A 25,336-nucleotide genomic window follows, 5' to 3' on the forward strand; every position below is an offset into this window, starting at 1 on the left:
AGGGCGATGCTGAAGAAAGGAGCCATCGAGCTCGTCCCAAAGAGGCTCTGGGGCTCCGGAGTGTACTCGCGATACTTCCTCCTCAGAAAGAAGACAGGCGGTTAACGACCCATCCTGGACCTGCGTCGGCTAAACAAGTACATCAAGGCCCAAAAGTTCCAGATGGTCACCCTCCAGCACGTGCTGGGACAACTGGAGGTGGGCGACTTCCTGTCGTCGTTGGATTTGGAGGATGCTTACTTTAACATCCCCATTCTAAAAGGACACCGAAAGTTTCTCAGATTCATGTTCCAGGGATGGCACCACCAGTTCAAGGCCCTTCCATTCGGTTTGAAGTCGGCGCCCAGGGTATTCACCAAGTGCCCTAGCACTAGTGGCAGCTGCGCCTGCGGGGAATCCACGTTTACCCCTACCTGGACGATTGGCTCATCTGTGCAAGGACAATAGAACTCGCCGTGGAACACACAGCGAAGACCGTCCAACTCCTCACGGATCTGGGATTCTCCAACTACTCGAAATCCCACCTGGTTCCATCGCAGGTCACACTGTTTCTGGGAGCCAAGCTTGACACAGTGGCACGATTGGCTTCTCCGTCGGAGGAGAGGGCGAAGGCCTTCTTCGGCAAGGTGCACCGCCTGCTGGCCACGGATGTGGCCAGGGTGACATCCATCAAGTCCCTGCTCGGCATGATGTCCTCATGCATCTACCTGGTGCGCCTGTGCAGGCTGCGGATGCGTCCTGTACAAGAGTTCGACGCCCGTTGGATACAAGCAGCGGGCAGCTTGGAAGACGGGATCCCTCTCAACGAGGCCTTCCGCCAAGCCATTTGGTGGTGGGGCACCCGTGCACATCTCGCGGTGGGCACCGACTTTCAGACCCCGGCACATCAGGAGACTGTGACGACGGACGCCTCCCTGGAGGGATGGGGAGCGCACACCGGAGATCTCCACGCAAGACGAGAGGTCACTCCACATCAACATCCTGGTACTCCGAGCCATGTTCTGAGTCCTCGGGTCGTTCCTTCCGTCCCTCAAGGGCAAGGTGGTGAGGGTCTTCACCGACAACATCACCATGATGTTCTACATCCAGAAGCAGGGAGGCACCAGATCCCCAGCCCTATCCAAGGAGGCCCAGGACCTGTGGCACTGGGCCGTCGCCCAGGGGATGTTTCTGGTACCCTTCCATCTGGCAGGAATAAAGAACACCATCGCTGACTCACTCAGCAGGGAGCTGCACTCGTGCCACGAGTGGGAGCTGCGTCAGGATCAAGCGGATCGACTCTTCCAACGATGGGGCAAACCCCAGATCGACCTGTTCGCGACGAACTCAGTGCCAGAGGTTCGCCAGCCGGTTTCCCCAGCCGAGGAGCATGGGCGATGCTTTCCCTTTCCCCTGGGACGGCCTGTTCCTGTAAGTGTTCCCTTCCGTTTCTGCTGCGACTCATCAACCACCTGGACCTTCTGGTCTTGTCTGCGTCCCCCCCAGTCAAACTGTCGACGGACACGGATCTTCTCTCCAGTGCCATCGCTGGCCAAGGTGGGTCTAGCTCATGCCTCCATCAAGATACATCTAGCAGCGATTTCCCGCTACACCAGAACTCCTGGGCGATCATCTCTGTGGTCCCATCGCCTGGTGAAGGAGTTTATGAAAGGACTGTTCTGTTCATTCCCGCCGGTGAAGGCTCCGGCCCCGGCGTGGGAGCTCAACGTGGTGCTGAGCAGGCTCATGGGGCCGCCATTCGAGCCTCTGCAGTTGGCCCAGTTGAAGTACTTCTCGTGGAGGACAGCGTTTCTTGTGGCCATCATCTCCGCAGGATGAGTGGGAGAGATCCAGGCCCTCTCCTGCAAGCCTCCGTACTTGACTCCATGAGACGAGGGTGGTGCTGAGGACGCACCCCTCCTTCATGCCCAAGGTGCCGTCCGACTTCCACCTCAACGAGCCCTTGGTGTTACCAGACTTCTTCCCGTCGCCTTCGTCACCGGCCGAGAGGACTTTGCACTCGCTGCATGTAGCTAGAGCGCTGAAGTTCTACGTGGACCGCACAAAGAGTTTTTGGAAGACATCACAGCTGTTTGTGAACTTTGGACCTGTGAATCAAGGGAAGGCCCTCGAAGGCTTCCATTTCCAGATGGCTCTCCGGCTGCATCATGCAAAGTCACCGGTTGGCAAACCGAACGTTGCCCGGCGGTCCGAGAGCCCATTTGACCCAAGCGATCGCTGCTACCACGGCTTTCCTATCTGGTGAGCCCCTGCTGGACATCTGCAGGGCTGCTATGTGGAGGTCGATGCACACCTTCACGAGATTCTACTGCGTTGACCGGGATTCCAGGGAGGAGTCCAGGGTCGGCCAAGCAGTGCTGCGCAACCTGTTCCCCTGAAGGTGGGCCTGGTGAGGAGGTAAGAGATGCTTAATGTTGAGTTGATGTAATGCTTACTGTTGAGCCTTGCCACCTCCCGTGATTGTGCATGTGTGTACTGCTATGTATTCTTATATTCATGAGCATGTGAATGCATGCCAGACCCCATGCTCGAGAAGGAACAAGTTACTTACCTGTAACTGTTGTTCTCCAGCATGGGTCTGGCATAGATTCACATGCAAACCCACCCTCCTTCCCCTCTGCGGCTCTTCACTGGGTCCTACTGCCACTTTACGTGCTAACAAATCTGAGGATGGCTGCCAGGGGGGAGGAGCTTAGGGAGAGGGCAGTCATTGGCTGGGGGCAGTATGACCCAGAGACCAGTGATTGGGTACTACTAAGAAAGACAGATCGGAAATGAAACGGATACTGATTTTTCCTTTACCGAGGATTCACAGCCTGACGACGGGGAATATTCATGAGCATGTGAATCCATGCCAGACCTATGCTGGAAACAACAGTTACAGGTAAGCAACTTGTTCCATACAGTTTCTACCCTTTGGACTTTCTTCTTCCCTCTGCCTATCTGAACCTGATGGAGCCCCTTCACTCTGCCCCCCATCATCAGACATCATTGCGCTGGATTCCCCACCAAACCGCGCATTGCTGGGGGTAAGGATTGTCTTTTGCTGACTTTACTTTAATCACGAGTGATTTTAAAAATGCATCTATAATTGCACTTTTTGATGGTGCTTGACTTTCGTTTGGTCCCGCGTGGCCAGCATGACGTGCTTTGTGCAGAACCCACTTGGGTTCATCTACATTCTATTCTTGCCGTATGCTGCCTCCATGCTTGGAGGCTTTCTAAGATTGCCGTTGTTATTTCATGTACTGGATGCATTTGTTGTCCTGATGTGGTCCAGGTCCTGCCCCCCACCCATTGGCTGCCATGGCCCCTTTAGCCAATGGCTGCAGCCGGGAGGCGGGAGCTGGCCACACCACCTAAGGCCCACAACGAAGGCCCTGTCTACCGCTGTCCACTGCGGTACGCCAGTTCGCCACCCCTTGAGTGCCTGTGTGCCCCTCTTGCCCCCCTTGAGTGCCTGTGCCCCCCTTGAGTGCCTGTGTGCCCCCCCTTGAGTGCCCGTTTTTCCCTCTCGCCCCCCTTGAGTGTCTGCGTGCCCCCCTGCCCTTTGTTGAACTGCCTGTCTGCCCCCTCCCTCCTACACGCATCCCCCCTTCCTCTTGCCCCCTTCCTACTCTTCACCCCACTTTTATTTTTTCTCCATCTTCTCCTATTCTTCCCTCCTCCCTGCCCCTTTCCTCCTCCTCCTCCTTGTTAACTTCCGGCACTACCTTAACTGCCGTAAGATTTACTAAATCCATAGCTGCCTTCTTGCAGCCACTTTACCTCCCCTCCCCTATCCCACTTTCAATGTCCTGTGCATTTACTCTTATCATTTGTCCCGTGACGTTTGATAGCAGCTTGTCTGTCTCCCCTCCTTCCTTGTCTTCTCCTATCGCCCCCCGCTCTATAAAATTTGTCTCTGACCTATTTTTGACAGTAGCTTGTTTTGTTCCTCTCCTTATCTCTCACTCCAATCTCTCCCCCCTCCCTTTTTCCCCTTCCTCCATGCACTACATCAATTGTCGTCAGGCATAGTGATGTTACTGCTTGTTTCGTTTCTCCTTCTTTGCCCTTCCCTCTTTGCCTTAACTGTTCCATGCACTTGCACTATCTGAAATGTCGCCAGGCCTAGTACGATAGTTATTTTTCTCATTCTGTATTGTTTCAAGGACTTTTTAGAATGTAACTGTATTCTGCCATGTTCCCTCCCTCCTTGAAGCGCTTTGAAACACATTGTGTATAGGCGCTATATAAATAAACAATCAAAAAACTCAGCCCAAGGGTCTTTACAAGGCTAATGAACGCAGTGGCATCTCTACTCAGGGTGCAAGGCCACCACGTTTATACATACCTGGACGACTGGCTAGTCAGGGTGGGGTCCCCCAAGCCAGTACATCACATGGCTTCTGCTCTCATGCATACCCTATATGATCTTGAGATTAATAGAAAATCCCAGAAGTCACAGCTACTGCCCACTCAGACGCTCAACTTTCCCTCAACGGACCAGATCGCAGCAATCAAAAAGGCCAAAAGATATTTCCTCAGCAGAGCAGTAACTTCTGCCTGGTGGTACCAACACCTGCTGGTGGTAATGGCGGCATGTCTCCTCGCTGTGTCGCATACGGGAGAAAACACACCTAAGTTTGAGTTAACTGTAAGGACAGGGTTGCACGGTGGAGGAGGGTCTCAGCCTTACACGGGCCACTCATACCTTCCTAACTAGCTGCGGCGGGACGGCTGGCCACTGGCTTCCCCAGCGGACACCTGCAGACACTTGCTTGAGCCGTGGGAGCCGCCCTTTGCCTGAGGGCCCATAGCCGCAGGGGCTGCCGGGCAGAGGGCTTCCCAGGGATGGTCTGCTAATGACTAGGAGGACAACCAATCAGGGCGGGGGGTGGGCTCTCTGAGAGGCGGGAGGGAGAGAGAATGAGGAAGTGGCTGCAAGGGGTGGCCAAACAAACCGCACAAAGCAATTATGGGGCGCCAATGCTGATCTCTTACCTGCAAGGAGGATCTTAAAAGCAGGCGACGGGGTCAAGCTGCTCTCAGCCTGCAACGCAGACAAGAAGCGAGCGGGATAAGGGGATGGGACGTAGGAGTATAAGTTACTCACCGTAGTGACTAACGTACTCCTAGTCCATAGTCCCCTTTCCTTCATACATCTCACCATCCTCCCCCATAATGAAACCTGTCATTAGGCAATCTTAATATTGTCGACACGTCAAAGGGGACTGAGGAGTGGCGCCAGTAGGCGGAGTCAGGGAAGCGCATGCTCCCAGGGCCGCACCCCAACGCACATCTACATTTAAATGGAAGACCATTTTTTCTGGTGAAAAGGGTTCCATTTCTGGTCCCTACGAGGGATGCCCATACAGAATGGAGGAAAGGGGACTATGGACTAGGAGTACGTTAGTCACTACGTTGAGAAACTCATAATATAGTGCCTATAGTAACCATGCGCCTAAACCAGTCCCTTTTTTTTAAAACCATTTTTTTACCTGTCCTGTTGTTTTGCGGAAACTTAAAAACAAACCTTTTTCATTCCTCATTATTCTCCAGCATGGGGTCTGGCATGGATTCACATGCTCATGAATATTCCCCGTCGTCAGGCTGGGAATCCTCGGTAAAGAAAAAACCAGTATCAGTTTCGTTTCTGATCTGTCTTTCGTAGTAATAACCAATCACTGGTCTCTGCGTCATACTGACCACAGCCAATGACTGCCCTCTACCTAAGCACCGCCTCTGGCAGCCATCTTCAGATTTTTACCGCACGTTCATGTGTTGGGATCCTCGTGCTATTGCTCTCGAGCGTTAGTGCTTTTTTCGCGCTTTTTTCACAAAAAAACTTCGATTCTTTCGGTCAAAAGAGCCTCAAGCTCCACCGATCCTACATCCGATCAACGGGGACCCGTGTCGGATTCATCTGTGCCCCTCAAGGGTGAAGATTTCGTCGAGCTACGCTTCGGAGGACTCAGAAGCTTCTCAGGCCCTGTCTCGGAGATGGCCCAGGAGAAGGGAAGCTCGACGCCCGGAAAGCTGTTCAGGGTCTGCCCTGGATGCCAGCTGCAGAACGTCTTCAAGGAGGACGAACACTCTTTCTGCCTTTACTGCCTTCATGAGGACAAGACGCACGTGGAGAAGGACTGTGCGTTTTGCGGCAACATGTCGGAACGGACCATGAAGGACCGCCATCAACGTCTCGCCAACTGGCTGGAGGGTAAGAGCCCGTCTGGCGAGAAGAAGAAGAAATCCGAGCGGTCTTCTAAGACCTTTAAGGGCGCCCCGGCGACGGGGGCCCAACATAAGGCCAAGCACCGCGAGTCCGCTGGCACCGGGAGCGCCGAACGGTGGGGCTCTGCGGGCGCCAGGCAGGGCGCACCCTCCCCGGCACCATCAACCACGAGCCAACGCTCTGGGTCGGGTAAGAGGAAGGCCGAGCACCCGGCGAAGCTCCTGGAGAGGCCCCGGTCGAGCTCTAAGGCAGAGGAGGAACGTGGCAGTGCCCCCTCCCTCAAGGATAAGGCGGTGAGCGCACCTAAGGTGGTGAAGGCCTTGATCCATCCGGCCAAGCCCTCTATCGAAACGGTCGCGGCGGCCCTGGCTCAGCCTGTGGTGGCTGCACCAGTGGTGGCGACCTCAGGGCCCAGAATCTCCCTGCCTCCTCGGAGGGAGTCTTCCTTTGTGCCCATCGATAGGACCCCCGTGAAACCCTCCGTGGGGAAGAAGAAGGGGGGGCAGGGCGTCGTCGTAGAGTCGGCCTCAACCTCAGAAGAGGAACTGATCGAGGTCTTAAGCCACGGCCTAGGCGTGGAAGAAGGCCAGCCCGTCGGAATGGACCCCGACGCAGGTGACGACGACGACATCGTCGAGGATACCGACGGGGCCCCTGCTCGCCCGTCGGATTCCCTTCTGCCAGCGCCGCAAGACAACTCGGCGGCCATTTTGTTGGCCATACAGTCCTTATGCTCCGAGATAAGGACGAGGCTACCGTTACCGACGGAGGAACCTCTCCCGTCGGGGGATCCAGAACCGGGACCTTCTGGTGTTCCCCCTACCAAGAAAAGAAGGATCCATCCACCACCTCCTTTTCAACCGTCGCGCCCCTTCCAGCCCTCCTCCCCGTCCACCCGAGGGGATGATACGGGGACTGACACGGCAGCGACGGGTACGGACGACGAGGCGTACGACGAGGATTTTCCGTCGTCGCCTCCCACCAGGGCCTCTCCGCCCGACGAGATCGGATCTTTCCACTCCATGATCTCCAGGGCTTCCGAGCTTTTCCAACTATGGGGCGTAGAGTCATCTCGTCGGCAGCGACGACGATTAAAGCGGCCAACGCCTTGGCTATCGTGGCCCGCTACGACAGGGAGCTCTGGTACAAGATGGCTCCCCTGCTGGATTTTCTGCCGGACGACAAGAGGGCGAAGGCCCTTGAGATCCTGCAGGAAGGTGAGGTGGCCTCGGACCACGCCATCACCGTGGCGACGGACATCGCCGACACTGGATTCCGCCAGCTGGGCAACAGTGTTTGCCTTCGACGTCGTGGATGGCTCAAAGCTACGGACTTCCGGCAGGACGTCCAGACCAGAGTCCTGGACATGCCCTTCGACGGGAACAACCTGTTTGGGAAGACAGTGGACGATTCCCTTCAGGCCATCAAGGCGGATACTGAGACGGCCCGGGCCCTTGGAGTCCTGCAACGACGGACGCCCTTTCGGAGCGGCGGAGGCAAGGGCGCCTCCAAAGGTTCCGGCGGCGGTTTCGCTTCCTACCGTCAAGCGGCCCGCTCGTCGTCGCAAGAGGCCTACAGAGGACGAGGCAAGTCTAGCGGACCCCGCCGTCGTCGCCAAGGAGGTCAAGGCGGCAAGGCCGCGTCCAAGCAGGATTGAACCGGCCTTGGGGTCGGGCCCCCACCGAAGCACCCCGATGGGAGGCCGGCTGGCGGGCTTCGTCAGCGTGTGGGAGTCCATCTCCACCGACCGTTGGGTGCTGGACGCCCTGGCCCGGGGCCACGCGCTCGAGTTTCAAAGAAGGTGCCCGCGCGTCCCCCCCGTGGCCAGGAAAGAACTTCACGTCCCTCAACTTCTCCTGGAGGTAAAGGCGATGCTCAGAAAGGGCGCCATCGAACTCGTCCCAAAGAGGCTTCGGGGCTCCGGAGTCTACTCGAGATACTTCCTCGTGAAGAAGAAGACGGGAGGATGGCGCCCCATCCTGGACCTGCGACGTCTGAACAAGTTCATCAAGGCGCAGAAGTTCCGGATGGCCACCCTCCAGCACGTCCTGGGTCAGCTGGAGGAAGGAGACTTCCTATCGTCATTGGATTTGGAGGATGCCTACTTCCACATTCCCATCCTAAAGGGGCACCGCAAATTCCTCAGATTCGTGGTCCAAGGGCGTCATTACCAGTTCAAAGCCCTTCCCTTCGGACTACGGTCGGCACCCAGGGTATTCACCAAGTGCCTTGCACCGGTGGCGGCGCAGCTGCGCCGCGAGGGGATCCACGTCTACCCCTACCTGGACGACTGGCTCATCCGCGCCAAGACGAGGGAGCTCGCCGTGGTCCACACGGCAAGGACCGTCCAACTCCTCACGGACCTGGGATTCTCCGTGAACTACGCCAAATCCCACCTGGTGCCCGCGCAAGTCGCACTGTTTCTGGGAGCGAGGCTCGACACAGTGTCCCTTCTGGCCTCCCCGTCGGAGGAGAGGACCAGGACCATCTTGGGCAAGGTGCAACGGATGTTGGTGGCCGACGCGGCCAAAGTGAGGTCCATCAAGTCCCTCCTCGGGATGATGTCTTCCTGCATCTACCTCATTCCCATGTGCAGGCTCCGGATGCGCCCGTTGCAAGAATTCCTGGATGCGCGCTGGATCCAGACGACGGGCAGCTTCGAGGAAAGGATCAAGCTCGACGAGAGTTTCCGACGAGCGATACGGTGGTGGGGCACCCGCGCGCATCTGACGGCGGGCATGGACTTCCAGACCCCAGCCCACCAGGAGACTGTGACCACGGATGCCTCCCTGGAAGGGTGGGGAGCGCACACCGAAAATCTGCACGCAAGGGGACTCTGGCTCCCGACGGAGAAGTCCCTTCATATCAACGTCCTGGAGCTCCGTGCAGTGTTTTGGGCCCTCAGGTCCTTCCTTCCGTCCCTCAAGGGCAAGGTGGTGAGGATCTTCACCGACAACACCACCACCATGTTTTACATCAGGAAACAGGGCGGAACCAGGTCCCCAGCGCTGTCCAAGGAGGCGCAGGACCTGTGGCATTGGGCCGTCGCCCAAGGGATTTTTCTGGTGCCGTTTCATCTGGCAGGGATAAAAAACACCATCGCCGACTCACTCAGCAGGGAGCTGCGCTCGTGCCACGAGTGGGAACTACGGCAGGATCTGGTGGATCGCCTCTTCCGACGGTGGGGCACACCCCAGATCGACCTGTTCGCGACGGCGACGAACACCAAGTGCCGGAGGTTCGCCAGCAGGTTTCCCCAGACGAGGAGCATGGGCGATGCTTTCTCGTTCCCCTGGGAGGGCCTGTTCCTCTACGCGTTCCCTCCCTTGCCTCTGCTAATCCGGCTCGTCAACCAGCTCAAGAGGTCACGGTGCAGGATGATCCTCGTCGCACCTGCGTGGCCGAGGCAGATATGGTTCCCGGACCTTCTGGACTTGTCAGCGTCCCCGCCGATCAAGCTGCCGGCGGACGCGGATCTACTCTCCAGGGAAGGAGGCGCCATCCTCCACCACGACCCGAAGTCGCTGAACTTGCAGGCCTGGCTCCTGCAGCACTAGAGTTTGGAGGATACGACATACCGGCCGATTGCAGAGAGGTTCTTGCAAAGGCCAGGGCGTCCTCGACTCTTAAATGCTACGGACACAAATGGAAGAGGTTCTCTGTCTGGTGCCACGCACAGAAGATTAACCCTCTACGGATTACGGCTCCCCAAGTACTGCCGTACCTGCTGACGCTGGCCAAAGCTGGTCTGGCACATGCGTCCATCAAGATTCATCTTGCTGCGATCTCCCGATACACCAGAACCACGGGCCGGACGTCCTTGTGGTCTCATCGTCTGGTGAAAGAGTTCATGAAGGGACTGTTCAGATCGTTCCCGCCGGTGAAGGCTCCGGCCCCGGCATGGGAGCTCAACGTGGTGCTGACCAAGCTCATGGGACCTCCGTTCGAGCCTCTGCACTCGGCCCCGTTGAAGTTTCTATCGTGGAAAACAGCTTTTCTTGTGGCCATCACCTCCGCACGACGAGTGGGAGAGATCCAGGCCCTTTCCTGCAAGGCCCCGTACTTGACTTTCCACGACACGAGGGTAGTGCTCAGGACGCACCCCTCCTTCATGCCCAAGGTACCGTCGGACTTCCATCTCAACGAACCCTTGGTGTTACCTGTGTTCTTCCCGTCGCCTTCGTCGCCGGCTGAGAGGACTTTGCACTCGCTGGATGTAGCTAGAGCGCTGAAGTTCTACGTGGACCGCACGAAGGGTTTTCGGAAGACGTCACAACTCTTTGTGAACTTTGGACCTGTCAATCAGGGGAAGGCTCTCTCGAAGGCTTCCATCTCCAGATGGCTCTCCGGCTGTATCATGTGCTGTCACCGGTTGGCAAACCGACCGCTGCCTGGCCGTCCGAGAGCCCATTCCACCAGAGCGATCGCAGCTACCACGGCGTTCCTATCTGGTGTGCCCCTGCTGGACATATGCAGGGCTGCTACGTGGAGGTCGACGCACACCTTCACGAAATTCTACTGCGTCGACCGGGATTCCAGGGAGGAGTCCAGGGTCGGCCAAGCAGTGCTGCGCAACCTGTTCGCCTGAGGTGAGCCTGGTGAGGAGGTAAGATGCTTAATGTTGAGTTGATGTGATGCTTAATGTTGAGCCTTTGCCACCTCCCGTGGTTGTGCATGTGTGTACTGCTATGTATTCTTTATTCATGAGCATGTGAATCCATGCCAGACCCCATGCTGGAGAAGGAACAAGTTACTTACCTGTAACTGTTGTTCTCCAGCATGGGTCTGGCATGGATTCACATGCGAACCCTCCCGCCTACCCCTCTGCGGCTCTTCACTTGGTCATACTGCCACTTCACGTGCTTCCAAATCTGAAGATGGCTGCCAGAGGCGGTGCTTAGGTAGAGGGCAGTCATTGGCTGTGGTCAGTATGACGCAGAGACCAGTGATTGGTTATTACTACGAAAGACAGATCAGAAACGAAACTGATACTGGTTTTTTCTTTACCGAGGATTCCCAGCCTGACGACGGGGAATATTCATGAGCATGTGAATCCATGCCAGACCCATGCTGGAGAACAACAGTTACAGGTAAGTAACTTGTTCCTTACTGTCGTCCTCATCTTCTTACCCTGTCTTCCTTCCCAGCTTCTAGAGAACTTTGAAGTTAGGCACAGATGACCTCTTGCCTAATTCAGTGTAAGCAATTATGCTTGAAGCGATTTTGTACACAAACGATTCTGAGCATTCTAACTTACCACATATGCCTGGTGGAGTCACGCAATGAATGGCTAAAGATATGGAAACTGCAGGCAGCACATTGATGAATGACTTTGAATGCCCCTTTGTCCCTCATAACAGGTGTTTATCAAGAGTTGGTAATTATAATTTGCTAGTTTACAGTCTTATTGTTTTTCATTCATTGCACTTGTTCTTGTGTGTACCTGAATATGTAATTTCATGTCATTTCTTGCAGAGAAAAAATCTGCTGAATGCAATAAAACATGAAATTTAAAATATAAATAAACCATTCCATGTAGCTGATTTCCACAGCCTATGCTGGAAATGATGGGCCAAGCAAGGAAATGTTGCTCTTAGTGACTCCAGTGACTTTGGGCTTAAATTATGTCTTGCTGCCGTCAAGCATATTTAAACGCTGACTCACAACATGATACTTTTGTTTTGAAAAGGGCCAATCTTTTTATTTGCCATCTTTGTTTAGTTTGGAATTACAACAAAACATAAACACTTGGTGTGACAAATGTACCATATCAGTAGCTTTTCTATTTTAAGCATTCACTGTTTAGTGTCCTTTTTGCACCCTGCTGGCTTCATCTGCATTTGTATTTTCCATTAGTTGATAAAGAGAAGCTTCAATGGACAATGATTGAATTGGCAGAATATTGCAGCAGTCAGAAAAATCAGAACTATATGCCAAGGGTTGGTGAAGCATGCTGTGCCAGATACACAGGTAAGAGAAGGTTGTTGCATCCTGTAACATTTGTGAGCAGATTTTTCTTTCTATTTCAAACAGGGTCCTGAAGGTACTGCCGCAAAAAGGTACTCGTACGTCCGATCCCCTTTCCTCCATCCTTGTGGGCGTCCCCCAACATGGGGACGGTACCGGAACCTTTGGCAGCTTCCCCTTTAAATTTAGCACATCGTGCCGAGTATCGGCAGCGGGCGTTGTAATGCCCCCCGAGGCTCTGCACTCCGGCGCTTCACCTCAGTCCCTTTTTCCGCATAGACGGTGTCGAACTCAGCTTGCTTCCCTGTTCCTTGTTTTTTAAATATTCTTCACCTCCCCTCTGTGCCTCGCCTCCCCCAGCGCATGTTGGCTTCAGGGGGCTTCACGAGATGTGAATCGTGCCATTGCTTGTTCCCAGCCTCTGATCCCCATTCGCTTAGTCTTGAGTGCCTGGGGCCAGACCACCCCTGGGATGCGTGCACGGCTTGCATCGCTCTCGGTCACCGGGCCTTGAAGAATCGTCTTTCACGCTGGAGGGAGATCTTCCATGCTTCTCCTCCAGGTCATCTTAAAGAGGTCTGTCTCCAGGACCCCAGGTCAAGACATGGTAGACCCCGTGTTTAGTATGGTTCCTCAGCACAGAGCTGGGGGTTCCCTGGGAAAGGGTAGCTTGGATTCTGGTTCTGGCAGACCCGAGGCCCTTAAGGCTACCGACTCCCAAGCTGAGTGGCCCAGTGGCTCTTTTGGGTGGTCCACGGAAGGGCGATCAAGTTCGTCCTCTTCGACCCCAGGGGGCACTGGATCATCGTGTTCTACCTCCAATAGTCGGGCCATAGCATGAGCCACCTCAGAGGTGCAGGTACAGGGCGATTCTACTACCGGCCAGCGGGCCGAGGGCTCTGAGTCTACCAGAGCCATTTCTGAGGCTGACTCTTCGAAGTCACGTTCGAGGGCCAATGTGCGCCCTTCCATGTCTGAGCCGGCACGGGACATTCGTGCCCTCCGCTAGGCCGTGGCGCAAGGCCCCAAAATGGCAGACAAGCATGTGGCTGAGCCTACTAGGCCGGCAGCTGTCTTGGTTTCGGGCCTCCCCGGTCCTTTGCCCACAGAGTTGGCCATACAAAAAAATTCAATTCCCCTTCACTTGGTAAGCGGCAGCGGACTTAATGGTACAGGTGGTTTGTCGCCACAGGGTTAAATCTATATCCCTCACCCCCCTGCCACAGCCTTATGGCTACACGCCCCAGGCGCTTCTATCAGGAAAGGAGGTCCAGTGCTGCAGAGGGCTATGCCCCTCGTGACGCCAGGCGGCTTGCATGGACCTCTTCTTCAAGCACTTCCTCGCCCTCATGCGCTCCCGGCAGATGACTGGGCTCCTCAAGGGGATAGTTGGTATGTTACACCTGGACCCTTGCGTTTGCCTCAACGAGGTAGGCGGCTTCTGTTTTCCTGACGTTTAGCTGCTCTGCTTTGGCAACGGTGGCGGTTGCTGTGGAGATGCGTCCAAATGCTTGGAGTTCCTATGCACTCGCGTGTAACCCGTCAGGTGACAGACCAGCTGACCTCTTCCGCGTCCTGGGCTCCTAACTCCGCCCATCGCTCTAGACATAAATTAACTGTTCAGCCGCGATACGCTGCTTCTAATTAGCGTTACCCGCAGTGTATTTTGAACTTGTTCTCCTGGTATTTATTTACTCCGGATTTGTTCTTGCCGACCCCTCTCTTGCCCTGGCCCTCTTGTACCTCCAGACTTCACGCTTACCAAACCTCTTGGACTTCTGGAAGGACTCCTAACATCACGGTTCTCTTTGTTTACCTCTCAAGACACAGACTTTCTGCCTACCGGATTACCCGCTGTCATTACTTCTACATTGGTTCTCCGCTACAGGCTTAAGCCCGCTGGTAAGCTAGCTGTGTTTATTTACTGTTGTGTTACTCTGGAATTCTACTGGTCCCGATCATTCGCCAACCTACAGACTTCACCTGAATATTGTATATTTCACTGAGCATTCTCCTGCCCTTCTACCTCTGCAATAGACTGTCTTCACAGGATCTCAGGACACAAGCCAAGTGCATCACTGAACGCTATCCTGTCCTGGTGCACCATCCCGGACCTAGTGCGCTCCTCTTGCCGATCGGGATCATTCTCCCATACTAATCTTCCCATTTGATATTTTCTCCTGTCGTTGTGTGACTATCTGATTTCATTCCTCTCAAGACACTCTACCATCCTCCTAAGGGAAAGCTGGTCATCTAAATCATTGCCCTTAACCATTTCAGACATCTAGGGTTTCTTAGAGTTAACTGTGTCCTTCTGTTTTTTTCTTAGGCACGCATCCCAAGCCCTAGACACCATAGTGGCAGGTAGATATTAGGAACTGTAGCAGATTGTTGTCTTCTGTTCTCTTCAGTCACAGTTACCTGCTTTTTCTTGCTTTACAGCATTAGTGTTGCGGTGCGTGTTAGATAAGATTTCCACAGAGCTGGTAAATCTTCCTTTCCTGGTTCAACCCCAGAACTCTTTTGCTTTTCTAGTGGGATATTTTTCATTAATACCTCAGTGAGTGGGAATCTTTTTCCACACTCACCTAATCTTTAACTCTTTTTATGGGTGTCATTTTTAAGACTCGTCATAGTGTAGTTTTAAAGTGATCATGTTTAACAACTTATTTGCAATAAGTGCCTGTTGTTGCTGGGTTGCCCTAGGGGCTCCCCATTTAACTTTTGTGTGCTAATCATGAGTGAACTACAGTTGCCAAGGGTAGAAAGGTTCTTTGGATCCCTTTTACATTTTATTCTGTGAAACCAGGACACCCCACCTTATGTGGAGGGCTGGGGAGATACAATGTATCCCCTTTCACACTAAAACTGTAACAATTCTGTTAGTGACAAGCTAAACTTGAATGGCTGGTGGCAGTGATACCTTTTACTAATTTGGTGCACGTTTACTGCGGGCTGTGATCATAGCTGCAGTAAAGGCACCCAAGGGTGCTCATTTTACCAAAATGGCCCCTGTCTTCTTTTTCTGCCATTTTATTGTTTCTTGTCGTTTCTTGTTTCTTCCCCTGACATCCAGGGTGGGAAATTCCATTGTGTGAGTTTTGTCTTCGGCGGGAGTCCCCTGGACACCCTGCCCAGGCTCCAGTCAGTCTGTAAGCACAGGAAGTGGAGGAGGAGTCCAAAGCGTCCCCATCCTTTGTTTTACGCCTTGCTTCAACTGGGACAAGTCCCAGTGGGGTGCTGGCTGTCCTGATTGGACAACCAGACGCCCCTTTCTTATAAAATGCGGGGAGAGAATGCAGAGGTTGTGCTGTAGTTCCTGATAAATGCTGGAAACCTGGAAGCTGAAGTAATGTCGACCACAGAAACAGAAATCCGAAGAGGATGATGAAGGAAAAGCAGCAGAGATGATTTCCAGCGACCGGAGAGCCTGCTGTGTAACCAGAGCCTGCTGCAGCCCTTCCTTCCAATCGCCCTGGGGTCCCCGAAACCACGACCTGAACCCAGAGCCTGGTGAGACCCACTAGACTCAGGAAGACCTGCATTTTAAGCCATCCCACGGGTTGCTGCAACCTTGCGTTCTTGCAATACCCCAATACCCTGGGACCTCCTGCTACTGTGCGATGCATGGTCTTCCGAATTCTGAATCTCGTGTAAACTTTGTGGGCATCTTGGTGTATCTCCAGAGACACTCTTTAGGCAGAATCCTGTGCAGTGCCCTTAGGGACCACTACACACAATTAAGACTACAGGTGGTAATACAAGTTTTACCTTTGGTACAACCCTGTACTACTATGTGTTACATAAGACGGAGGCACTCGCAGGAACAGGTAAGATGAGATTTATTAAGATAAAACAGTATAAAGACCCCCAGCGGAGTGCCAGAGCCTTAGCTTCTTTAAGAACAACATCAACTGACAAATACCAGAACATTCAGAGGTAAATGAGAACGCTCTGAGCTCTCAGAGCTCAGTAATATTCCAAGACAGCATTAACTATTTACTTAGCAAGCTAACATCATAACACATCTTCCCCTTTTTACATAATGCACAAAAATGTCTCATTACACATCTCCCCTTATTCCATACTTGGCCTCCCACAACTCGCACAGCTCCCTTCAAAACAGCCACAACTTTTATGGGCTCCGAATACAAAAGATCTCCTTTTTTCTTAACACCCTTCCTGATTCTCACCAAATCTCCACACTCTACGCGCAACTCCTTCTTGCCTCGCCTCTCATTCTCGCGCATGACCCACTTCTTTTTTTCCTTCAACATCTTCCTCACCTCAACAACAACCACATCAGACTCTCTACTTCTCCAGCATGGGGTCTGGCATGGATTCACATGCTCATGAATATTCCCCGTCGTCAGGCTGGGAATCCTCGGTAAAGAAAAAACCAGTATCAGTTTCGTTTCTGATCTGTCTTTCGTAGTAATAACCAATCACTGGTCTCTGCGTCATACTGACCACAGCCAATGACTGCCCTCTACCTAAGCACCGCCTCTGGCAGCCATCTTCAGATTTTTACCGCACGTTCATGTGTTGGGATCCTCGTGCTATTGCTCTCGAGCGTTAGTGCTATTTTTCGCGCTTTTTTCACAAAAACTTCGATTCTTTCGGTCAAAAGAGCCTCAAGCTCCACCGATCCTACATCCGATCAACGGGGACCCGTGTCGGATTCGTCTGCGCCCCTCAAGGGTGAAGATTTCGTCGAGCTACACTTCGGAGGACTCCAGAAGCTTCTCAGGCCCGGTCTCGGAGATGGCCCAGGAGAAGGGAAGCTCGACGCCCGGAAAGCTGTTCAGGGTCTGCCCTGGATGCCAGCTGCAGAACGTCTTTAAGGAGGACGAACACTCTTTCTGCCTTTACTGCCTTCATGAGGACAAGACGCACGTGGAGAAGGACTGTGCGTTTTGCGGCAACATGTCGGAACGGACCATGAAGGACCGCCATCAACGTCTCGCCAACTGGCTGGAGGGTAAGAGCCCGTCTGGCGAGAAGAAGAAGAAATCCGAGCGGTCTTCTAAGACCTTTGAGGGCGCCCCGGCGACGCGGGCCCAACATAAGGCTAAGCACCGCGAGTCCGCTGGCACCGGGAGCGCCGAACGGTCGGGCTCTACGGGCGCCAGGCAGGGTGCACCCTCCCCGGCACCATCAACCACGAGCCAACGCTCTGGGTCGGGTAAGAGGAAGGCCGAGCACCCGGCGAAACTCCTGGAGAGGCCCCGGTCGAGCTCTAAGACAGAGGAGGAGCGTGGCAGTGCCCCCTCCCTCAAGGATAAGGCGGTGAGCGCACCTAAGGTGGTGAAGGCCTTGATCCATCCGACCAAGCCCTCTATCGAAACGGTCGCGGCGGCCCTGGCTCAGCCTGTGGAGGCTGCGCCAGTGGTGGCGACCTCGGGGCCCAGAATCTCCCTGCCTCCTCGGAGGGAGTCTTCTTTTGTGCCCATCGATAGAACCCCCGTGAAACCCTCCATGGGGAAGAAGAAGGGGGGGCAGGGCGTCGTCGTAGATTCGGCCTCAACCTCAGAAGAGGAGCTGATCGAGGTCTTAAGCCACGGCCTAGGCGTGGAAGAAGGCCAGCCCGTCGGAATGGACCCCGACGCAGGTGACGACGACGACATCGTCGAGGATACCGACGGGGCCCCTGCTCGCCCGTCGGATTCCCCTCTGCCAGCGCCGCAAGACAACTCGGCGGCCATTTTGTTGGCCATACAGTCCTTATGCTCCGAGATAAGGACGAGACTACCGTTACCGACGGAGGAACCTCTCCCGTCGGGGGATCCAGAACCGGGACCTTCTGGTGTTCCCCCTACCAAGAAAAGAAGGATCCATCCACCACCTCCTTTTCAACCGTCGCGCCCCGTCCAGCCCTCCTCCCCGTCCACCCGAGGGGATGATACGGGGACTGACACGGCAGCGACGGGTACGGACGACGACGCATACGACGAGGATATTCCGTCGTCGCCTCCCGCCAGGGCTTCTCCGCCCGACGAGATCGGATCTTTCCACTCCATGATCTCCAGGGCTTCCGAGCTTTTCCAACTCTGCCCTGAGGAGAAGAAAAAGGAAGGCTTCCTTTATCAGCGGCGCGAGGCCAAGAGGAAGACGGTCCTCGCAGTGCCTCTGTTGGACGACATTTGGGATGAGGGCCTTTCCCTCCTCAAGAACCCTTCCACGACGCCAGCTAGAAGAGACCGGTACGAGAAAAAGTACCGGGTCCCGGACGACGATTAAAGCGGCCAACGCCTTGGCTATCGTGGCTCGCTACGACAGGGAGCTCTGGTACAAGATAGCTCCCCTGCTGGATTTTCTGCCGGACGACAAGAGGGCGGAGGCCCTGGAGATCCTGCAGGAAGGTGAGGTGGCCTCGGACCACGCCATCACCGTGGCGACGGACATCGCCGACACTGGGTTCCGCCAGCTGGGCAACGGCGTTTGCCTTCGACGTCGTGGATGGCTCAAAGCTACGGACTTCCGGCAGGACGTCCAGACCAGAGTCCTGGACATGCCCTTCGACGGGAACAACCTGTTTGGGAAGACAGTGGACGATTCCCTTCAGGCCATCAAGGCGGATACTGAGACGGCCCGGGCCCTCGGAGTTCTGCAGCAACGTCGGACGCCCTTTCGGAGCAGCGGAGGCAAGGGCGCCTCCAGAGGTTCCGGCGGCGGTTCCGCTTCCTACCGTCAAGCGGCCCGCTCGTCGTCGCAAGAGGCCTACAGAGGACGAGGCAAGTCTAGCGGACCCCGCCGTCGTCGCCCAGGAGGTCAAGGCGGCAAGGCCGCGTCCAAGCAGGATTGAACCGGCTGTGGGGTCGGGCCCCCACCGGAGCACCCCGGTGGGAGGCCGGCTGGCGGGCTTCGTCAGCGTGTGGGAGTCCATCTCCACCGACCGTTGGGTGCTGGACGCCCTGGCCCGGGGCCACGCGCTCGAGTTTCAAAGAAGGTGCCCGCGCGTCCCCCCCGTGGCCAGGAAAGAACTTCACGTCCCTCAACTTCTCCTGGAGGTAAAGGCGATGCTCAGGAAGGGCGCCATCGAAATCGTCCCAAAGAGGCTTCGGGGCTCCGGAGTTTACTCGAGATACTTCCTCGTGAAGAAGAAGACGGGAGGATGGCGCCCCATCCTAGACCTCCGACGTCTGAACAAGTTCATCAAGGCGCAGAAGTTCCGGATGGTCACCCTCCAGCACGTCCTGGGCCAGCTGGAGGAAGGGGATTTCCTATCGTCGTTGGATTTGGAGGATGCCTACTTCCACATTCCCATCCTAAAGGGGCACCGAAAATTCCTCAGGTTCGTGGTCCAAGGGCGTCATTACCAGTTCAGAGCCCTCCCCTTCGGACTACGGTCGGCACCCAGGGTATTCACCAAGTGCCTCGCACCGGTGGCGGCGCAGCTGCGGCGCGAGGGGATCCACGTCTACCCCTACCTGGACGACTGGCTCATCCGCGCCAAGACGAGGGAGCTCGCCGTGGTTCACACGGCAAGGACCGTCCAACTCCTCACGGACCTGGGATTCTCCGTGAACTACGCCAAATCCCACCTGGTGCCCGCGCAAGTCGCACTGTTTCTGGGAGCGAGGCTCGACACAGTGTCCCTTCTGGCCTCCCCGTCGGAGGAGAGGACCAGGACCATCTTGGGCAAGGTGCAACGGATGTTGGTGGCCGACGCGGCCAAAGTGAGGTCCATCAAGTCCCTCCTCGGGATGATGTCTTCCTGCATCTACCTCATTCCCATGTGCAGGCTCCGGATGCGCCCGTTGCAAGAATTCCTGGATGCGCGCTGGATCCAGACGACGGGCAGCTTCGAGGAAAGGATCAAGCTCGACGAGAACTTCCGACGAGCGATACGGTGGTGGGGCACCCGCGCGCATCTGACGGCGGGCATGGACTTCCAGACCCCAGCCCACCAGGAGACTGTGACTACGGATGCCTCCCTGGAAGGGTGGGGAGCGCACACCGAAAATCTGCACGCAAAGGGACTCTGGCTCCCGACGGAGAAGTCCCTGCATATCAACGTCCTGGAGCTCCGTGCAGTGTTTTGGGCCCTCAGGTCCTTCCTTCCGTCCCTCAAGGGCAAGGTGGTGAGGATCTTCACCGACAACACCACCACCATGTTTTACATCAGGAAACAGGGCGGAACCAGGTCCCCAGCGCTGTCCAAGGAGGCGCAGGACCTGTGGCATTGGGCCGTCGCCCAAAGGATTTTTCTGGTGCCGTTTCATCTGGCAGGGATAAAAAACACCATCGCCGACTCACTCAGCAGGGAGCTGCGCTCGTGCCACGAGTGGGAACTACGGCAGGATCTGGTGGATCGCCTCTTCCGACGGTGGGGCACACCCCAGATCGACCTGTTCGCGACGGCGACGAACACCAAGTGCCGGAGGTTCGCCAGCAGGTTTCCCCAGACGAGGAGCATGGGCGATGCTTTCTCGTTCCCCTGGGAGGGCCTGTTCCTCTACGCGTTCCCTCCCTTGCCTCTGCTAATCCGGCTAGTCAACCTGCTCAAGAGGTCACGGTGCAGGATGATCCTCGTCGCACCCTCGTGGCCGAGGCAGATATGGTTCCCGGACCTTCTGGACTTGTCAGCGTCCCCGCCGATCAAGCTGCCGGCGGACGCGGATCTACTCTCCAGGGAAGGAGGCGCCATCCTCCACCACGACCCGAAGTCGCTGAACTTGCAGGCCTGGCTCCTGCAGCGCTAGAGTTTGGAGGATACGACATACCGGCCGACTGCAGAGAGGTACTTGCAAAGGCCAGGGCGTCCTCGACTCTTAAATGCTACGGACACAAATGGAAGAGGTTCTCTGTCTGGTGCCACGCACAGAAGATTAACCCTCTACGGATTACGGCTCCCCAAGTACTGCCGTACCTGCTGACGCTGGCCAAAGCTGGCCTGGCACACGCGTCCATCAAGATTCATCTTGCTGCGATCTCCCGATACACCAGAACCACGGGGCGGACGTCCTTGTGGTCTCATCGCCTGGTGAAAGAGTTCATGAAGGGACTGTTCAGATCGTTCCCGCCGGTGAAGGCTCCGGCCCCGGCGTGGGAGCTCAACGTGGTGCTGACCAAGCTCATGGGACCTCCGTTCGAGCCTCTGCACTCGGCTCCGTTGAAGTTTCTGTCGTGGAAAACTGCTTTTCTTGTGGCCATCACCTCCGCACGACGAGTGGGAGAGATCCAGGCCCTTTCCTGCAAGGCCCCGTACTTGACTTTCCACGACACGAGGGTAGTGCTCAGGACGCACCCCTCCTTCATGCCCAAGGTACCGTCGGACTTCCATCTCAACGAACCCTTGGTGTTGCCTGTATTCTTCCCGTCGCCTTCGTCGCCGGCTGAGAGGACTTTGCACTCGCTGGATGTAGCTAGAGCGCTGAAGTTCTACGTGGACCGCACAAAGTGTTTTCGGAAGACGTCACAACTCTTTGTGAACTTTGGACCTGTCAATCAGGGGAAGGCTCTCTCGAAGGCTTCCATTTCCAGATGGCTCTCCGGCTGCATCATGCACTGTCACCGGTTGGCAAAGCGACCGCTGCCTGGCCGTCCGAGAGCCCATTCCACCAGAGCGATCGCAGCTACCACGGCGTTCCTTTCTGGTGTGCCCCTGCTGGACATATGCAGGGCTGCTACGTGGAGGTCGACGCACACCTTCACGAAGTTCTACTGCGTCGATCGGGATTCCAGGGAGGAGTCCAGGGTCGGCCAAGCAGTGCTGCGCAACCTGTTCGCCTGAGGTGAGCCTGGTGAGGAGGTAAGATGCTTAATGTTGAGTTTGATGCTATGCTTAATGTTGAGCCTTTGCCACCTCCCGTGGTTGTGCATGTGTATACTGCTATGTATTCTTTATTCATGAGCATGTGAATCCATGCCAGACCCCATGCTGGAGAAGGAACAAGTTACTTACCTGTAACTGTTGTTCTCCAGCATGGGTCTGGCATGGATTCACATGCGAACCCTCCCGCCTACCCCTCTGCGGCTCTTCACTTGGTCATACTGCCACTTCACGTGCTTCCAAATCTGAAGATGGCTGCCAGAGGCGGTGCTTAGGTAGAGGGCAGTCATTGGCTGTGGTCAGTATGACGCAGAGACCAGTGATTGGTTATTACTACGAAAGACAGATCAGAAACGAAACTGATACTGGTTTTTTCTTTACCGAGGATTCCCAGCCTGACGACGGGGAATATTCATGAGCATGTGAATCCATGCCAGACCCATGCTGGAGAACAACAGTTACAGGTAAGTAACTTGTTCCTTCTCCCCAACCATGGAAGACTTACTTTGGAGTATGGTTTGCGTCCCCTCATTAATTCAAAGGGACAAAACCCTGTAGTGGCATGGGGCGCCATCCGCATTGCCCAGATTCTATTTTGAATAGTTACCATTTTGTCGAAACCACTCTCCTGTCCCATGCGTATTCTCTCCATAACGCACCTTTACATTCTCTCGACAACCCCATTGGTCTCAAGATGATATAGAGCAGACCTTTTGTGTTTTATACCACATTACTCAAATATTTAGCGAACACTCTTTCCCCCCCCCCCCCCCCTGTAAAGTGAGTCCCATTATCAGTAAGTATACTTTCTGGGAGGCCTTCGTTTGCAAATATACTTTGCAGAACGTTCACCATGCTGAACTCGCACCACCTGGAAAACAGATCAACAATCAAAACCACATACTGGCCTCTACTATAACCTAAATCAACTGGCCCCAAAATGTTCATGGCCAAATCACTCCACACTTTCAACGGCACTCCCACATCTATTACCAGCTGCTTCCTTGCTTCACATCCCTTCCCAGTCTTAATGCACATCTGACACTCGCTCAAACGCCTCTCGATATCTCTGCCAAAACCCGGCCACCAGTAATCTGATCTCAAAACTCCTTTTGTCTTTGACACACCAACATGCCCTACATGAGCTAGATCAATTATTTTCGAACGAATGCCCTCAGGCAGAACTGCCCGTTCCCACCTGAACAAAATTCCTTCTGAAACAGACAACTTGTCTCTCGCCTCCCAGAATGGTCTCTCCATCCACCAATTCTGTTTTCTTGGGCCATACTGAAGTCATCACATAAGATGTCACTTTGCTTAAAAGATTGTTTCTCCTCACTTCTTCTAATCACTCCTCCTTGGCAACAATACCATCGGAATTCACAAATACCATCTCCATTTCATCCAATGCGTCACAATTGTCCACTCTCAATATTGATAAACTGTCCGCCAAGATGTTCCCTTTACCTGGGATCACTTGCATCTCGAATCTATGGCATTGCAGTCTGGTGACCCATCCAGCCACCCTGCGAGAAACTTTATCCTGACCCTTAATTTCAAATATCACTTTCAAATGTTTGTGATCTTCCCTGATAAGTCAGTTCCCCATACAAAACTCTTAAAGCTTTCCACTGCCCAATAGCAAGCTAATACTTCCTTGTCTAGGACGGAATAACGCATCTCGGCGCCTTTCAAACCACGCGATGCATGAGCAATAACCATGTCCAATCCATCATCGCGCTTCTGCGACAATACTGGTCCTAACCCGCTCTTGCTAGCATCCACAGTTATAATACTGGTTTTCCGGGTATCAAAACAACTCAAAGGACGAGCTAAATCTATTTCCTCCTTTATCCTTCGAAATTCCATTTCGCAAACTTGGTTCCACACAAATTCTGTGCCCTTCCTCAACAACTTTCTCATATTTTCCACTTTCATAGCATAGTTCTCCACAAACTTTTGGTAGAATTCGGTCATTCCGAGAAAAGATCACAATTCAAACTTACTTGCCGGTCTCTTTACTTCCTCAATCGAACTTAAAAGACTCTCCTTTGGTCTCACTCCCTCACCAGACACTTCATGACCCAAATACTCCACCTTGGACATTGCAAATTTACATTTCGAAGGGATTGTGTCCTCCGACGTATTCCTTATCTTAGATATCTCCTTCCAGCTCTGCTTGCCTCGGAAAAAATGTTCTCTAGAGGGCGCTGCGCATCGACGTCCGCCGAGTCGATGTCCCTCGACAGCCACCGTGTAGACGTCATCCTGCCTATAAAGGCCGCGCGCAGCGTCCATTGCTCAGTTCCGTTTTTCCGCGCTTACTCAGTGCCTCGGAATACCAATGCTCAGTTTTGTCAAATTAATCCTAATTACCTCGAGATATTCGATCCGTACTCGATGGCTTCCTCGTCCGAACCGACAACTCCTCGGTCCGGCTTCAAAAAATGCCAAGATTGTGGGAAAAAGATGTCACTGACTGACCCCCACAGAGTTTGTCTGTGGTGTTTGGGAGCTGAACACCATTGTTCGGAGTGAGAAGACTGTATGTCCATGACAGCTAAGGCCCTGAAGGAGCGTAGGGGGAAGCTGGAGAAAGGTAAGACTTTTAAAGCTTCTTCTTCCTCGACGAAGTCGAGACATTCGTCTCCTCGTCACCATTCGCGCTCCAGGTCTCGGAGTGGGTCCCATCATTCCTCGAGATCGAAGCACTCTGAGGAGACGTCGAAGATCCCCTTCTCCGTCCTCCTCTTCCTCTGTTTCTCCAAAGAGAATCCCTTGCCCCCACGAAACATAGTTCCCGGGCTGAATGGGAGGAATTCCGCAAAAATATGATGTGCGTCTTCGAGAAAGCGGCCTCGACCCCCTCGAAGACTGCCGAGAGCGATGCTCTGGTCGAAAGACCCGAAGGTCCAAAACGCCGCGAGTCGCAGTACCCGGCGAAGGAAGCTTCTCGAGCGCGTCTCGAACCCTCGAGTAAGGCTATGACCTCAAAACCTTCTTCGAAGGTTCCGTTGACGCCATCGACGAAGGTTCCGTCGACGCCGAGGTCGGCGTCTTCGACGCCGTTGTCGAAGGGACCTTCGACACACGGGTCTGTCAACTCGACGCCATCTTCGACACCGGCGTCGACGCCAAGAAAAGTCACGGTTACGACGCACCCAGTGGCTATCCCCAGGTCCTCGATGGCGTCGAGGTTGTCGACTTCCTCGAGCAGAATCCCAATTCTGTCGAGGTCATCGAGGCCTCCGCCTTTGTTTTCGACACCACGCCCGAAGACGTCGACGACATCGACGTTTTCGAGGCTGATTATGACAAGTTTGGCACCCTCTGCCTTGGAGATGGGGTTTACACCCTTTATGAGTTCAGAACAATTG

At 54.5% G+C, this 25,336-nt stretch overlaps 1 protein-coding gene across 1 annotated transcript in view; it reads left to right on the forward strand.

The window, feature by feature from the left end:
* Positions 1-25,336, forward strand: part of TDRD1 (tudor domain containing 1) — a 2,044,642-nt gene that overhangs the window by 1,527,843 nt on the left and 491,463 nt on the right. Inside the window, exon 21 of the mRNA XM_069611868.1 lies at positions 12,074-12,187. Within this exon, the coding sequence (XP_069467969.1) occupies positions 12,074-12,187 (114 nt within the window). The remainder of the gene's footprint in view (positions 1-12,073; positions 12,188-25,336) is intronic.

This window comes from Ambystoma mexicanum, chromosome 8 (assembly GCF_040938575.1).
Source record: "Ambystoma mexicanum isolate Mex_15411 chromosome 8, UKY_AmexF1_1, whole genome shotgun sequence".
In the NCBI taxonomy this organism is placed as follows: domain Eukaryota; kingdom Metazoa; phylum Chordata; class Amphibia; order Caudata; family Ambystomatidae; genus Ambystoma; species Ambystoma mexicanum.